The sequence below is a fragment of the Helobdella robusta genome, assembly GCF_000326865.2.
Source record: "Helobdella robusta unplaced genomic scaffold HELROscaffold_31, whole genome shotgun sequence".
In the NCBI taxonomy this organism is placed as follows: Eukaryota; Metazoa; Annelida; class Clitellata; order Rhynchobdellida; family Glossiphoniidae; genus Helobdella; species Helobdella robusta.
Genome location: NW_008704544.1, coordinates 1,885,647 through 1,902,212, shown reverse-complemented (window position 1 = coordinate 1,902,212; position 16,566 = coordinate 1,885,647). Strand labels below are relative to the sequence as shown.

The following is a 16,566-nucleotide window of genomic DNA, read 5'->3' as shown; positions in this document are numbered from 1 at the left end:
TGATGTATATATGTGTGCGTGTATGTAGGTTTGTATGATTGAATGAATGAATGAATGTATGTATGTATGTATGTATGTGTGTGTGTGTGTTTGTGTGTGTGTGTGTGTGTGTGTGTGTTTATGTAAGTTTGTATATCTGAGTAAGTATGAGTCTATGTGTATTTTGTGTGCGTAGGTAATGTGTGTATAACTGTATGTACTACATGTATATGTGTGTATACGTACGACGTAGGTGTATGTGTGTATATTATGTATGTGTGTTTGTATGTTTGTGTGTGTATGTGTGTGAGCAAAAATATAATGGATGCAACGTATCAATCAAACAATTAGATGTGTTGTCATCATAATTTGAAGTTATGTCGTCAATAATTCATTTACTTGCTTTTTGCTTTTTTCCAATTTCTTTTCACTCTCTCTCTCTCTCTCTCTCTCTCTCTCTCTCTCTCTTTTTTTCTCTCTTTCTACCTCCTTCTTTCTCATTTTCCTTCATTATTTCTTTCTCTCTCTCTCTTTCTCTCTCTCTCTCTCTATCTTTCTCTCTCCCTCACTCTTCTCTTACTCAATTTTCATACACTTTCATTAATTCATTTAGGGTTTAATCTGTGAGATAATTGTTGGCTGGTTAAAAAAACTTTTTTAGTGCACATGTAACTAAAAAATGTTTATTTTTATGATATAGATACTTGTATGGAAATAAATAAACTGAGAATTAAATTATTTTTATAAAAATGAACACTTTCGTACGTTGAGTGTTCTAGATGCTCTAAAATAAAAAGTGAATTTAAAGAGTTTTAGATTGAAAATTGAATTTGCTACAAATTAAAATCAGTTGAAAATAAAGAAGCTGGAGAAATCATAGAATTAAAATCAAATTAGATTAAAATGAAAATGCCATATTAATGAACTAAGGTATATGTGTGTGTGTTCATGTCTTTGTATGTATGTTTTTGTGTGTGTGTGTATGTGTGTGTTTGCGTATGTCTCACCTCTTTTCTGCATGAAGGAGAACAAATCATCCAAGAATTCCTTTCTTTTTGGATCCAACGTCATCTCATACAACTGAAAAATTATTTGGTGGTTGAATGATTGATTGGCTGGTTGATTGGTTGATTAATTAACTGATTGGTTGATTAATTAACTGATTGGTTGATTAATTAATTGATTGTTTAACTAATTATTTAAATATCTAATTGACTAATTGTTATCAGCAGGTTGATTGAAATTAATATATTCAATTAAATATAATTTGTTTATGCTTTAAGTAAAGCATACAAACACATACACACATTTTTACAAACAGACGCGCCCACACACACGTACACAAAAATACATATACAAACAAACGAATAAGCATAAATACATTACATACATATACAAACTTTACATACATATACAAACATACATAAACGCTCAAAATTATTTTTACCAATAAAGTACATAAAATCTTAATGCGCCCAGCCGAGCTAATGCAACTTTTCTTTACAGCATAACTCGTGGAATGAGAATTAAATAATGACAATAGACATCATCTTAATCCTGATCATTAATGATTTTGTCATTAACATGTTGTTGTTGTTGTTGTATTGTAGTTTGTTGTTTGTGTGCATGTATGTATGTGTGTTTTTGTTTCAATCTGCAACAAGAACGATAACAAAACGCAAATGTGCAACAACAACGTCAACAAACACACTAATTAACTTTAATAACATTAAATATTATCAATAACATCAATTATAATAACGCCAAACATAACAGGAACAAAAAAATTATAAAAATAACCTCAGTGGTGCAAGTTACCATTTGATATAAGTAACAACAACAACAACAACAAACGCAAATGACATTAAGAAAAACAACATCAACAACAGAGCAGTAGTAGGACATCAGATCGCTGGCGTCATATCCCGTTGTTAGTCTATTTACTTACATGTATTTTACTTGAAACGCGCAATCATCGCGAACTAACAATAACAACACTAACAACAACAACAACACTAACAACAACAACAATGACAACAATAACATTAACGGCAATGGTACGTTTACACTTTCACATAGCAACAATAGCTGCAGCAGTTATAATAGCTAACGTATTGAAATCAATTAAAGTCGATAACATGTGCCAATTAATAAATGTCATTAAACTGCTCTCAAAGTACAAACGCCTGTTTCAAGTACGTGTTTTGTACTTATATGTTTGCGTCTGTACATGGCAAATAAAAATGGCTGAATATAAACACTATGTGTATACTTATGGTTATGTCTATACAAATACATACAGTATTAATGAAAGTATCATTATACAAACAAACAATATCACAATTCTTACGTTCGTAATAATAGTACTAATAAAATATAATGCAATACAATGACATTACAGGCATTTGTGTTATTATTAATAACAAACAAATGTATATATACAATCACAAATTAGCATGTGTTTTTAAATTTATCGTATATATATATATATATATATATATATATATATATATATATGCTATATATATATATATATATATATATATATATATATGAATGTATGTATGTGGATGTGTGTGTCTGTGTAAGTGTGTGTGTGTGTTTGTTAGTCTGTTTGCATTATAATTTTTGAGCCATCATGGTCAAACATATCTTCTCCTTCACCATACACTCACCACCTAATCATCTTTTAATTATCTTAACGTCAATCTGCATTTAACTTTGTTCTAACTTGGTCTTCTTATGCTGTGATACTTCGCGTCGTCATTTGGACTCTTCAAATTGTTTCACCATCATCATCACCATCATCATCTCCATCATCATCTTCTTCATCGTCATCTTCTTCTTTTGTCGCTGTCTTATATATGAGAGAGTCTTTGATTTAATTTTAAGCAAATTATAAATTGAAAACAATTCATAATAGGTTAATGTCATTCTTTCTTTTTTGTTCTTTTTTCTTCATTCTTTCTTTCTTTCTGTCCTCTCTCCTCCTCCTCCTCTCTCTCTCTCTCTCTCTCTCTCTCTCTCTCTCTCTCTCTTGATTTTCTTTTTACGTAAGTGTGATTGTTTGAGCGTGATATGTGTATAACCCATTTTTACATATGTATTTACTATTTATCTACTATGAGATATGCACTGCACACAGTCAAGCATTAAGATGTAAATAATATAAATTATTATAGAACACATATCTCAGTTTGTATTATGGGATACATATTTCAGTTTGTTCTTGTACGTGTGTGTATGTGTGAATGTGCGTGTATGCGTGTATATGTGTGTGTGTACACATTAGCACATTAGCGTATTAGGCAGCGAAGACATTAGAAAACTTTAGTGACGGAATGGTATCCATTTAAGTTGTAGGTTGCATTTTTATACGGCATCAAGGTTATTATCGCTCTTTTTAATGGCGTATTCTGTGCTGGCTCTCTGGTGCAACATTTTTAGAATTTATTTCTATTTTTTGTGCTTTGTCTCTCACACTCTTTCTCTTTCCTTTCTCTCTCTCTCTCTCTCTCTCTCTCTCTCTCTCTCTCTTTCTCTTTCTTTATCTGAAAAAATGTATTCTTCCTTTATTCAGAGTGAATAATTTGCAAATAGTAAGAGAAATAAAAGAGAGCCAAAAACGAGAATAGAAAAAAATAAAAAAAGAAAGAGAGAAAGAGAAAAAAAAGAGAGAAAGATAGAGAGAACGAGTGTTAGAAAATGTATGAAATTAAATAGTCTTCATATATCCTGGTGGAATTTGGTTTGGTAGTTGTCCATTTATTGTAGAACTCACTCACAGGCGGTGTGTTTGATTCTTCTATGTCTGCCTTTATTATCATTGCCCAATTTTGTTTTGACAATGTCTTTTCAATTTTGCTCACGTTTCGGCCTTTACTTCAAAGTAATTATTCTAACGTACCTCCAGCTCTGTTTACGTTAATGGTATCTCTTCATCCATACATGTCAGTGTTTTTGGGCTTTTTTGACTTACTATCTTAATAATAATTTTTTGGGTATCTTATTTGGCTTTTTATAAGACAAAAGTGTTTTCCAACATAGTAAAAGGTATTCTTTTTACATGTATACAGTAGTAGTTCTAGAAGTGCAAATATTGGCTTGTATCTCTTCAAATCGTTTAAGTTTATATGTTGCCATTGTTTTACGCATGCTAGTAGCTTACGTGTGTTTTGCATTCAGTGTGTGATTATAACTTGGATGTGATTGTATGTATTTTTTGACAAAAAATTTTTACACGAAATTGAAATGAAATCACATCAGTGTAATAATTTCTCCACATCAATATTAATATGTGGCTTATGATCTATGTGGTTTATGTGTTATTTCGTTGACGCTTTTCGAGTAACTTATCATTATTTGTGTTGACGAATGTACATTCATGTGTATGTGTGTGTTTGTTAGTTTGTTAGTTTGTGTGTGCGTGTGTGTGTGCACGCATTCCTGGGTTTTTGCATCAGAGGTATATCTATGTACGTGATATTTTTGCCTCGAGGGTTTTAAATTCCAATTGTCAGTGAGGAGAACGTTGTATAATTTTGTGCGTTGTGCGTGCGTGTGTGTTTGCATGTATGTGCGTGTGTGTGCGCGTGTGTTTGTTTATTTATGTGTATGTGTGATTGCGGCGTGACAGCTTCATAAAAATTTGACGTATTCATTCGAATCTTCGTAATTTTTAATCAGCAAAATGTTTTATTAATTAACTCAAAGAGCCGATATATATATGAATATATATATATATATATATATATATATATATATCTGTGTGAGTTTGCATAAATTTTAAACGTATTTATTTATTTATTTATTCATGACAGCATGTAGGAGTTATTATTCATTTGTTTATATTTAAAATTTAGCTAATTATCTCACACACAAACACACGCACGCACGCAAAAAACATACACACAGACACACTTCACACATTTACACATATGAATATATATATATAAACCTACTAAAATACATATTAAGGTACATGTATGGGAAAACGTGCGTGCATACCGACATTAAAAAAAGACAGAGAGAGAGAGAGAGAGAGAGAGAGAGAGAGAGAGAGAGAGAGAGAGAGAGAGAGAGAGTGTGAAATCTCAAGCGTCATATCAACTTGCCGCGTCATTCAATTATTTTTTTAGCGCATCTTTAATTAATTAAAAGTTGATGTGTTTATTAGGATGGTGCACAGCTACTTCAATATTCATTAGATAAACATCGTATATTCGCATCGTAATGCTGTTGCTAATGCTGCTGCTGCTGCTACAACAGCTACTACTACTACTGCAGCTGCTGTTACTGCTATAGCTGCTACTAGCTTATGTGACAATTGCTTTCATGCGTTGTTAACTTTATTTTCTAAATTAAATTATTAATATTTTGTATCAATAATAATCGAATGATGAAACATTTTACGTATCTATAGATAGATATCAAATCAAATTGCAGAGAGAAAGAGAAAGAAAGAGAGGGAGAGAAAGAGAGAGAGAGAGAGATAAAAGTATCATGTTTCTTCATCCTCACCTAGTATTCAACAACCAATCGGTGACCCACGAAATAATGGATATCTATCATTACCATCATCATCATCATCAGGGTTGTTATTATTATTATTATTATTACTATTATTTGATATAATTATTTGTTATTATTTTTATTATTGCGCATTTGTCTCTGTGAACGGTTGAAATTAAACAAGAAGTTTTTCAAGCAAAAAATTTTTTGCCGGCATGCATATATAAAAACTGATTTATTAGACGCGGCATGTAAATAAATGGATAGATAGATGGACGAACGAGTGAATGGATGAATAGATGAATGAATGAATAAATGAATGAATGAATGAATAAAAAAATTTAAATTAGGAAAAACGACTTAAATACATAACTTCATTCATTTTTCAAAATTGCCGAATGTTATATCGCTTTAAATCATTCTGACAATCTTTCGTGCATTTAATCCCAGTATAAATATACTTGTGTACGTGCATGCGCGTGCGTGTATGCGCGTACGTGTGTGTGTATAAAAAACAACAACATGCGTAACAAACTAATAAACCCACGTACACACGCACATATCCAACAAAATATTTACACTTACACGTACCCAAACAAGCATACAAATCCAATCAATTAGAAACCTGCTTAAATTGCTCCTCAAATGTCCAGTGGTGGCCAGTTGACGAGGATTCGGATTTCTGTGTGGGTGAACTCGCGTTGGCTGGTGGAGGCGAGGGCATGAAACGACGGTCAGTTAGAAGGATCTGCCGGCTCAAGTCTAAACTGCCGCTGTCGAACTGGGAGGAGATGCCCTCGTGATGATCAGGTGAGATTTTCAGACCGAAAATATTCTTTTCGTTGTTGTTGTTGTTGTTGATGCTGAATGTTTCAGTGTCGTTGTCGTCGTCTTCGATGTTGTTGTTGGAAAGTGTCGAACTTGGTGTCGTTGCCGAAGATGCCGATGTTGCGTTGTTGTTGTTGTTATTAATGTTGCTGTTGGAGTTGTATAGATTGCTGGTGTTGGTAAGCCATGTTGCTGCAAGTTGTTGCTGTTGTTGCAGTTGCAGGGAGTTCAGTTTCTCGGAGTCTGCCTTCAGTTGGAAAGCTGGTGGTAGGAACATGTCATACGCAAACTCTGGTCCGAATAGTTTGTGCTTCCTATAAGCGTTGTAATGCTGTTGCTGATGTTGTTGCATCAACATTTGTTGCTGCTGTTGACGTTGTTGTAATTGTTGTTGTTGCTGCTGGAAAAAGTTGTTGGTTGTGGTGTTGCCGCTGTTGCTGTTTTTGTTCATGAGACCGTGTTGCGCCAGCAAGCCCAGTGGTCTTTGTAGTTTGATTTCCGTTTGGATGGGTTGTTCCGAATCATGATGACGTTTCTTTTCATTGACGCCATCGTCGTCGTCATCATCACGCTCGTTTACATTTTCATCCTCGTCCTCATTGTTGTTGTTGGAAACATCTGCAACATTATTGGCAAGGTCGTTGCTTGTTGCGTCGCTTGTTCTGTTGTTGCATTTTTTTCTTTGAACGTTATACTCGTTGGCATCTTCGCTGCTAACATTCTCGCTGCTTGTGTTGCTCTGGCTTTTGTTGTTTCTGTTTCTGTTGCAGCTACTCTCGCTGCGTCTCCGCTTCTTTTGGTTGCCGTGCGATTTGAAATGTTTATCAACGCCAGAATCCATATCCACTTTGTTGTTGTTGTTGGCGCTATTGCTGACGTGGCGGTCTGTGTTGATGTTGTTGGAGTTATCGCATTGTTCAGTGCCATTGTTGCTCAACATCTTGTTACTTTCTTTGTCATTTCTGCTGACATAATCATCATCATCATCACCATCATTGACGTCATCATCTTCGTTTGCGTCATCGTCACCAGCATCGTAACGATTATCATTGTTGTTTTCTTTCTCGCTATCTTTTTCCCTGATCTCACCTGTTCCATTTTTCTCAACTTTTAAAGCCGTCCAGTGCTTCTTAGGACGTATCTGGTCAGTGCTACCGCCGTCATCATCATCGTCGTTGTTGTTATCATCGTCGTCATCTCGAGTTTTGGACAATTCAGCATCATCGTTGTACTCATCATCATCGCCATTCATTTTATTATCGTTAGGAATTTTTTTGCCTTTAGAAGAGTTTATTTTGTCGTCAATTCTACTGTCGAAAAGTTTTTTATCATCGTTTTGATGTTGCTGTTGTTGTTGGTGTTGTTGTTGGCGATTGTCATGGTGATGCGAACTGATGACGTTGTTGTTGCTGTTGCTGTTGTATGGTGATAACAAGTGAGAATGATGTTGCAGTTGGGGATGGTGATGATGATGATGGGGCTGGTGAGGCGCGAGGGGTGTTTGCATTCTCCAGGCACCCAAGCACCAGAGTGGCCAGGGCAGAGCCAGTTTGGAAAAGTTGTACCTGGTGTTGTTGTTGTTTTTGTTCTTTGTTTTGTTTTTTTTTGATGTTTTAGTGTCGGTATGTTGTTGGTGAATTATTTTTTGTGTGTTGTTGTTGTTGTTGTTGCTGTTGTTGTTGTTGTTGCTGTGATCCCTTCTGCTCTTCGATTGATGTTAATGTATTTTCGTTTGATTGTTGATGTTTATTTTTAAATTTTAACGTTGTAACGTCTGCGAGTAGAAGTTGTCGTTGAATTATATTTTGAAATGTCTGCTGCTGTTGTTATGCACGCGCGTGATGAACGAACATAAATTGTATTAGTGTCTGTGTAAATGTGAGGATTGTGAGGATTGTGATAGGAATGGATGGTGCTAGTGCAAGTTCATTGTTATCGCTATTAAAAGTCCTAACTGTGTCAAGACTGGGATCTGTTTTTTGGAAATAAATTTCATTAAATTTATAAATAAATGTTAAAACCTCTAACGGATTTATAATTCAAAGCAACTTTTTATACAGAAAAATATTCCTATTTTCAACTAAACTCAAAGAGCGCATTTCAATAGTTTTTTAAAATCGCACCAACCGGACAAAAAACCAGCCCTACCGACCTACCTACCTATCTACCTACTTACCTACCTACCTACCTACCTACCTACCTACCTACCTACCTACCTACCTACCTACCTACCTACCTACCTACCTACCTACCTACCTACCTACCTACCTACCTACCTGCCTGCCTGCCTACCTACCTACCTACCTACCTACCTACCTGCCTACCTATCTACATACCCACCCACCTACATACTTACCGACCTACTTACCTACCTACCTCTGAATAAATTTCCTTAAAACAAAAAAAAACTCGACTTCAAATTTATTTCATAAACTCTCACCACACCGTACACACGCAGGCATATATTGTTAGAAGCGAAAATATCAAAATATAAATATATATATATATATATATAAATACAAAATAACAACAACCGTAATAATAATAATGATAATAATAACTACGTGAGACGCAGACAGATATGAAAAGTAAGTAAAGCTATACAAAAGTTACGCTGCCAATGAATGTAATAATCACAGTATTACGAAATAACATTATTTCTTTATTGAGGCATCATCTACTTTATATAATCCGTCAAGGAAAAAATCCGGTCGACCAATCACAGTTGAGAATGGCATGTCAATCATGATGATTTCAGCCACGTGCTTGAGAGAAGGCGGGTCGTAACGACTTTACGTCATTTTTGGCTCCTCCCATTGTAATTTGATACGGTGGTGTTATTTGAATGTGAGATGTTGAAGTTGGTAGTAGGAAAGTTTTTTGTGCGTGAGAGAGTTTAGTGGAGTATTGTTTTAACTATAGCAAGATCCTGTGAGTTAATCATACAAATTTGTGTAAAGTCTTGTAAATCTGTGTAAACGCCAATTTATCCATTTTATTCAATTTTCTTAAGCTTGGTTGGTTACTTCGAATAAATTTAAGTTCCTAATTTCAAAATTCGACTTTAATTTTTTTAAACATAAAATTTGAATTGAGTGTACACTACGCATACAACATAATATACAAATTAATTGTTTGAACATGGGATATGTATATGTATGTGTGTATCTTTGTATCATCAAATGTATATGTGTTTGTATGTGTGTGCGCGCGTTTTGGTTTTGTCCGTTGAGTTTGTTGTGATCTTTATTTTTCCATTCGTATTTTTGTACACGTTTTAGGTGTATGTAATAATATTCTCAACAGCTATAGAGGTGATCGAAAATCTGATTTTGTAATCATAAAAATTTGAAATAAATTGGTGTCATTGTTTAGGATTGATGAATGATTTAAATGGTTGAAAAATCAAACTTTTGAAAATAAATGCACGAGATACTTATCAATATTGTAATAATATTTTAGTTTTTCAACTGTTTTAGTTGATTTTAGAAAAAATCAAAAGTACTTTCAAGTTTTTCAATTTTGTATTATATATATTTTTATAGCTTGAACGCTAATTAAATAAATTTTTTCGTTAATTTTTTAATACCACCTTAATATAAAAGTTAAGCGCATCCCTATTATGTGAAAAAGAAAGTTGTTTATGCACATCGGAATTCCCCATCATATTTCGGTTTCTTTAGTTTATTTATTTAGTCATCTTTTACTTCATCGCTTACCTAAAATGGCGATTTCTGAGGTATGTGTTTGAAATTAAAAAAATGTTTGCTCATTTGAAATTTATTTTACTTATTTTTATTTATTTATTAATTTTTATTTTTTAATAACATTTTATTTTTAATCTACCGATTAATAATTAATATTAATCATTAATGTGGAAACATTCTTAAAATCTTAAGTAAGTCATAAGTGGAAGTCTCAAGATGTCAAGATCATTATATGAAGGAGTTTGTTTGAGCTAAGTTTGAGGCTGAGTTTTTGTAATTTGCTGATTAAAAATACCAACTAACTCGAACTCAAACAAAAATGATAGAGTTAGTTAGTGTTTGTTAGTGTTACGGTTAATCATTACGGAAGTCAAGAAAGGTACTGAACCTGAGCTCTACCATCAAATTTATTTTGTTGTCTCTAATTTCAATATTAAATAATGAATAAAATGCTATCTCAGTAAAAAATAATTTATTGATCATTTTATATTTAAATGATATTTAATAAAATAATAAAATATTATATAATATTGTGTTAAAAATTTAATAGGATGTAGGTAGTGTGCATGTGAAAGCAGAGTATGTTGTATCGAGTCGAGACAAGCAACACAATATTGTTTCAAGTCGAGACAGCCAACATAATGTGATGGAACTTAATGGGAGTTTAAGTTTTGTCAACCAGATCATCACCAACCAGAATCAAAAACCTGAAAAATTTGATTGCAAGGTTATGAAAAATTTATTTAGTTTATCATTTTTTCAAAATAATTTTTCCAAAATTAAGAAAACACCTTTATAAATTGTTATTTCTATCTAACAGTTGAAGTTAAACAATAAGTGGATGAACGAAGTAGCAAAATTCTTTTTGCAAAATCATTTTAAATCAGACCATGTTTCTGAAGATTTCCATATCAAACTGGAAAAAAGAATTTCTCTTTCTATTTTTTCTTCCAAACATAGTAATTTTATGAAGAGCATGATGATGGCTGTTGATCCAGCTGATAAGGAAAATTTTGCTGCTGATGGGAATGATGGTGGTGTAGATGGTGATGAAGACGATGAAGATGAGGTTGATTATAAATTTTGTTCTGTTTGTTCATGTTTGGTTTTAAGTACAACTTTTGTCAATTTAATTCTTCATATTGCTTCGCAAAATTTACCAGTTAAAATTTACATTAATTTCGAGATGTTACACTTCAGATTTTTGAGCCAGTGTCAGAAATACAGCTGAATCATGACAAACTAATATCACTCATTCAAAACTATTTGGGCCTATCAGACATGATCAATTCACTGAATTATGAACAATATGAAGAACTCATTGAAAAAATTGACAGAATTGACTCCAAACTAATAGGAAACAGCTGCAACGAAAGGAATGATGGAACAAATTTGAGAACATGTGAGACCAAAAAAGAACAGAATGATGACGAAGGAGTCATTCTTGACATCGATGAGCCAGCCTGGTTTTACATACTGCACTCTGAAATGGAAAATATTGAACATTTATTTACTAAATACAACTGCAATGTAAGCATTAGACGAAAGAATAATGATAAAAATAGTTACATATTCATCAAGTCACAGTCGAACGATCGCAAGATTGAAAATGATTTAGCTGAGAAAATCACAAATATTTATCAAAGATACGAAAGCCTAGGTAGTATAGTTGAAAGAAATGTGAATGTCACTATTGCATTATTATCTGGTTTGGAGAACGTATTAAGCGTGCTGAAACAGAAAAATGTTGTTGTCAATTTGAAACTCTTAGGGCAAAAATCTAAAGTAGATGAGATAGATGACATGATCAAAAGTTTGAACTCCAAATTACTTGCCAATAGAAAAGTCAAATCTCCTAATATTATTCGCAAACAACACAGATTTGATTCAGGGCTGGAGATGTTCATTTCAAAAGGTAGTTCAATACATTATCTAACCGTTTTATCATTCAACTTCAAGGCTAACACACTTAAACGTGCACACACTGACACATTTTTAAAACTTGTTAAAATATTTATCTTTAATTAGCATCATTCCCTTACACGAACTTACGTTTGCAGGCAACCTGGTTACACAAACAACAGACGCGATAGTTAACCCAGCAAATAGTTTTCTAGATCATGGAGGTGGTGCTGCCAGAGCGATTGCTGACGCAGCTGGAATTGAACTGAAAATAGAATGTGAGGCTTATATAAAAAAAAATCAAACTTTACTGGAAACAAAAGCTTGGCATTCCTCAGCTGGTAAGTTGCAACCAAATGTTTCCTACGTGATACACGCTGTTGGTCCCCGAAATTTAAGTAAATTAGACCTACTGACTGAGAAAGAGCACCTGGATCTTTTGACTAAGTTGACTGATACCTTTCATAACTGTTTAAAATACGCGAATGATGTATTGAAGATTGTTTCTGTTGCTATTCCAGCTATCAGTTCAGGTTTGTCTGTATGTTGTTTTATATTGTGGTGCGATTTGAAACTAGCTACTCGGTGTTTTGCAGGTATTTTCAGAGTACCCATGGACATTGTCACACAATCTATGTTCAAGGCTGTTGATAATTTCGAGAGAGAATATTTCAATTCAAATACTAAGAAAGTAATGCATCTAAAAGAGATTCATTTTGTAAACATTGATGAAAGAACTGTGTCGGCTATTGCGAGAGCCTATGACCAACACTATTCACAGATGAATTATAATGACGGAAGCAGCGTTGATAATTCGGGAACTCCGTAAGCCTCTTTATAACTTTGCAAACAATTTATTTTGTAATTCTGCTCGCTCGTATTGTTCAACCTTTTATTAAATAACTTTTCAATTCAGTCGTCATGCTGACGTTGATATAAAAGAGTTACCTTACAACAACGAAAGTGCTAGAGTAGTGTTTGACTCGAGCTTCAGAAAAAATTCAAAATTACCCATCCGGGCAAAAAACCTGAATTCGGAAATTCCTTACATAAAAGAAGAAAATGCCACCAACAACATCTCATACTCAAATCTTCAAAGGAATGAAATTACTGAAATGAGTGGCGAGGAAGAAAAAATCGGGGAAGGCAAATCTGACGACTCAAAAAAAGAACCTGAGACATGCACCATATGCTTAGAGATCCCAACAAATCCCGTCAAACTCGGGTGCGGCCATTCATTCTGCGGTGATTGTCTTGATCAAAATAATAAAAAAGGCCAACAAAAATGTCCAAATTGCGGGAAAGTTTATGGAGTAATAAGAGGCAATCAACCAGATGGTTGCATGACAGTTAAACATCTTCACACTCTGCACTTGCCCAGTTACGAAAGATGTGGCATCATAGAGATTTTGTACTCATTCCCTAGTGGAAAACAAGGGGTATAATTCCAACAACATGATTTATTATTTTGTATTTTGTTTGAATTTATGTATTTTTCAGGAAAATCATCCAAACCCAGGTAAACCTTTCAAAGGCACGCATAGAACTGCATACCTACCAGACAACAAGGAGGGCAATGAAGTATTGGAATTGTTTCAAAAAGCCTTTGACAAACGTCTTTTATTCACAATAGGAAGGTATATTTTTTTATAACTTTATTTTTTTTTTGTCATATCAACATCCATTTGCTGATCAAACTATAATCTTATGAGAATTATTTGCTTGTGCACAGGTCTGTAACTACAGGACGGAATGATGTCGTAGTTTGGAATGACGTCCATCAGAAAACTTCACTTTATGCCGGAGAGTACGTTCCCGACAATACATTTTTTTTTAATTTTTTAAAATTATTTTTTAAAATCTCGGTTTAAAAAAATCTTTTTAATTTTTTTTTATTTTCAAAAATAAAGGTATGGATATCCAGACCCAACGTATTTTGATCGTGTCAAAAAAGAGTTGGCTGACAAAGGAATTGAATAACTAACATCATAATGGCAACCGGCAACCTACTCTTTATTTAGTTTATATTGTTATAACTCTGCACGATTCTTCACAATTCTACGTTGAAACCTGAAATTTTTTGGCTTCAAAATTGACAAAATACTTGAATAAATTAATGTTTTGTACATACTTAAACGTGAAAGCGGTTTTAGAGACTATCGAACGATAAATAAAATTATTTGTTGGTGAATTCACGCGAACTGATGTTGTCATTTTTATCACGCGGTGACGAATAAGCATTGAAATAAACCACGTTGAAATGCATGCGTCGACTATAGATGCATAAACAAAAACCAAATGGGAAATGTTAAGGTGCCTAGGATGCAACCTGATATGGATAGGAAGAATGTAAAGTTGTACAGATCTCAGCAAGATTTGCAACGTACAACAAGCAGATTCTTCTTTGGTTAAAGTTGTGGGCGAATAATAAAGATCCGAAATTAGGAATAAATATTCTTTTCGCACGATAGGTGTCACGAATTAGATTGGTATGCTTCAAGTCGAAAGCAGATGTTAAAATTTTGGTGTAAAATGCATGGAAAAAACAACATTGAATTTATCAAACTGAGCAAGTTATTGTGAGTTTGTTATTGTTGGCCTAACTTCTCAAATTTGTGACGGAAAATTTGTGACGTCTATTCTTACAATAAAAAAAAATACAGCTTAAAGCCGCAATTTCTGTGGTGCTTATTGCAAAAACAATTAAAACTATAAATGTATAATCAAATTTTGAAAATCTTAGGTGAATGTAAGATGTAGCAAATTATAATAGTACATAATGAACGTTTGTGGAACATTTAGGTTAAAAAATTCAGACAGAATTTGAAAATATTTATTCAAAATGCACTCTGTATTTACATTCTACAAATTCATCATTGCAAAATTTCAACAAATGTTATAAAAAAATTCTCAATAATCTGAATAACAAAACAATGATATAAAATCCACCAAAAAAGGCATAATATAGAAACAAAATTGCTAAAAAACGTCACAAAAACAAGAGACGAGACACGCCTCTTTTCAACATCTCACTAATCAGACTAATGGATTTGTAGCCCAAAGCAGGCAACAGCGACACAACATAGAATAATATGGCCCCAAAGAACAAAGAAATAATAACATATTGTACATTAATATTTCTCTCTTTTGTTTAGTTCCATGGTATAATTATATGTTTACGTCATTATTTTTATTACAATGCAATAATCAAGATGATATAAAGGTTGCATCCTCCATAGATATATATCTGTATTTATGGTTGTATCCCTCATGTATTGAATTCGAATCATATTCACTATACTAAATATCTTATGGTAATAGCTTTTTTTAGCGTTCATTTTTAGCGTGGTAATAGCGTTCATTTATATATGTGTGTATATGTGTATATTTTAACTATATATATTATATATATATATATATATGTGTGTGTGTGTGTGTGTGTGTGTGTGTGTGTGTGTGTGTGAATGTGTGTGTGGGTATGTGCTTGTTTGTGTGTGTAAGTGTGTGTTTATTTATTTAAATACAATAATACATAAATGAAGTAATGCGGAAATAAGTGATAACTATCGTTCCGATAATTTTCGGCTTGCATAGCATAGCGTGTGGCGAACTGAGTGAAAATAAATTTCACTTAGAGAGCATTCGAGAACCACACCCACCACTGACATTAGCAATCACCATGGCAACCATTTCCCCAATCCTCTCCCACACATTCCGTCCATCTTTCTTTCATTTTTTTTATCAATCTTCATTTAAAATTTTTGGTTTTAGTTGTTCATTTTACTTTTGTGATGCTTTTTGTAATGCTGTATAACGTTTGATGAGAATGATAATGAATAACACATGTATATTTAACATATCACATAAATACACACATATACACACACATACATTTACACATATACACACACATACACACACAGTTAAGTGATTAACACTATATCTTGGTAATAGTTAGCAAAATATTGCATATATGCAAAATTACATAAAATCTTAGGCATAATGGCAATCTTAGGCAAAGTTACATCCCCCAGTCAAAAAAAATAAAATAAAGATAATAAAATAAAAACAAAATAAAAAAAATTTGAATTAGATTCACTTTTCATCAGTAAACAAGGGCCTGGCTGGGGCTAGAAGGACAACAATGTCACCGCGCATGCGTAGAAGTATGCTTCGTTCGGTGTCGCCCTCCTAATGGGTCACGCGTCATGATCACGTGATTTGTGACCTCTTTATAAAATCAATTCGATGATTGGTTGAGAGATTTCACGCGTGTGTGTGTGTGTTGTTATTGTTGTTGTTTTATACGTAGTTTGTGCTGTTTTTAATTGCAAGTTCGGACCATTTAAAATGAACAATGGCGGTTTTGTGTGTTATGGATGTTGAAAAGTTCTATACAAAGTTTACTGTGGTAGGAATTTGTATAATTTTATAATTTATTGGTTTCCCAAAAAATTTGAATGAGAAAGTTCTTTCTGCTGACATTCAAGATGAAATATATGTCTGAGAGTTGTCTAGTTTTTTTTAAGCAAATTTAAAATTATTCAAATTTTTTTGAAAAAATTTGCAAAATGTTTTATTCTGATGATTGTTGCTGTCACCATCATCATCATTATCATCATCATCATCGTCATCATCT

The 16,566-nt window shown here is 33.2% G+C and overlaps 2 protein-coding genes across 2 annotated transcripts; one reads left to right on the top strand and one right to left on the bottom strand.

The window, feature by feature from the left end:
- Positions 1-6,103: 6,103 nt before the first annotated feature.
- Positions 6,104-9,135, bottom strand: HELRODRAFT_174980 (hypothetical protein; the record flags this gene model as incomplete). Its single annotated transcript, XM_009022408.1, has 4 exons — positions 6,104-7,663; positions 7,845-7,883; positions 8,274-8,290; positions 9,081-9,135. 4 exons carry the CDS (start codon positions 9,133-9,135, stop codon positions 6,104-6,106), a joined length of 1,671 nt encoding a protein of 556 aa, XP_009020656.1.
- A 3,907-nt stretch (positions 9,136-13,042) lies between these two features.
- HELRODRAFT_82010 (hypothetical protein) lies at positions 13,043-13,907 on the top strand (the record flags this gene model as incomplete). Its single annotated transcript, XM_009022407.1, has 4 exons — positions 13,043-13,366; positions 13,428-13,564; positions 13,660-13,734; positions 13,838-13,907. 4 exons carry the CDS (start codon positions 13,043-13,045, stop codon positions 13,905-13,907), a joined length of 606 nt encoding a protein of 201 aa, XP_009020655.1.
- Between the last annotated feature and the right edge of the window lie 2,659 nt (positions 13,908-16,566).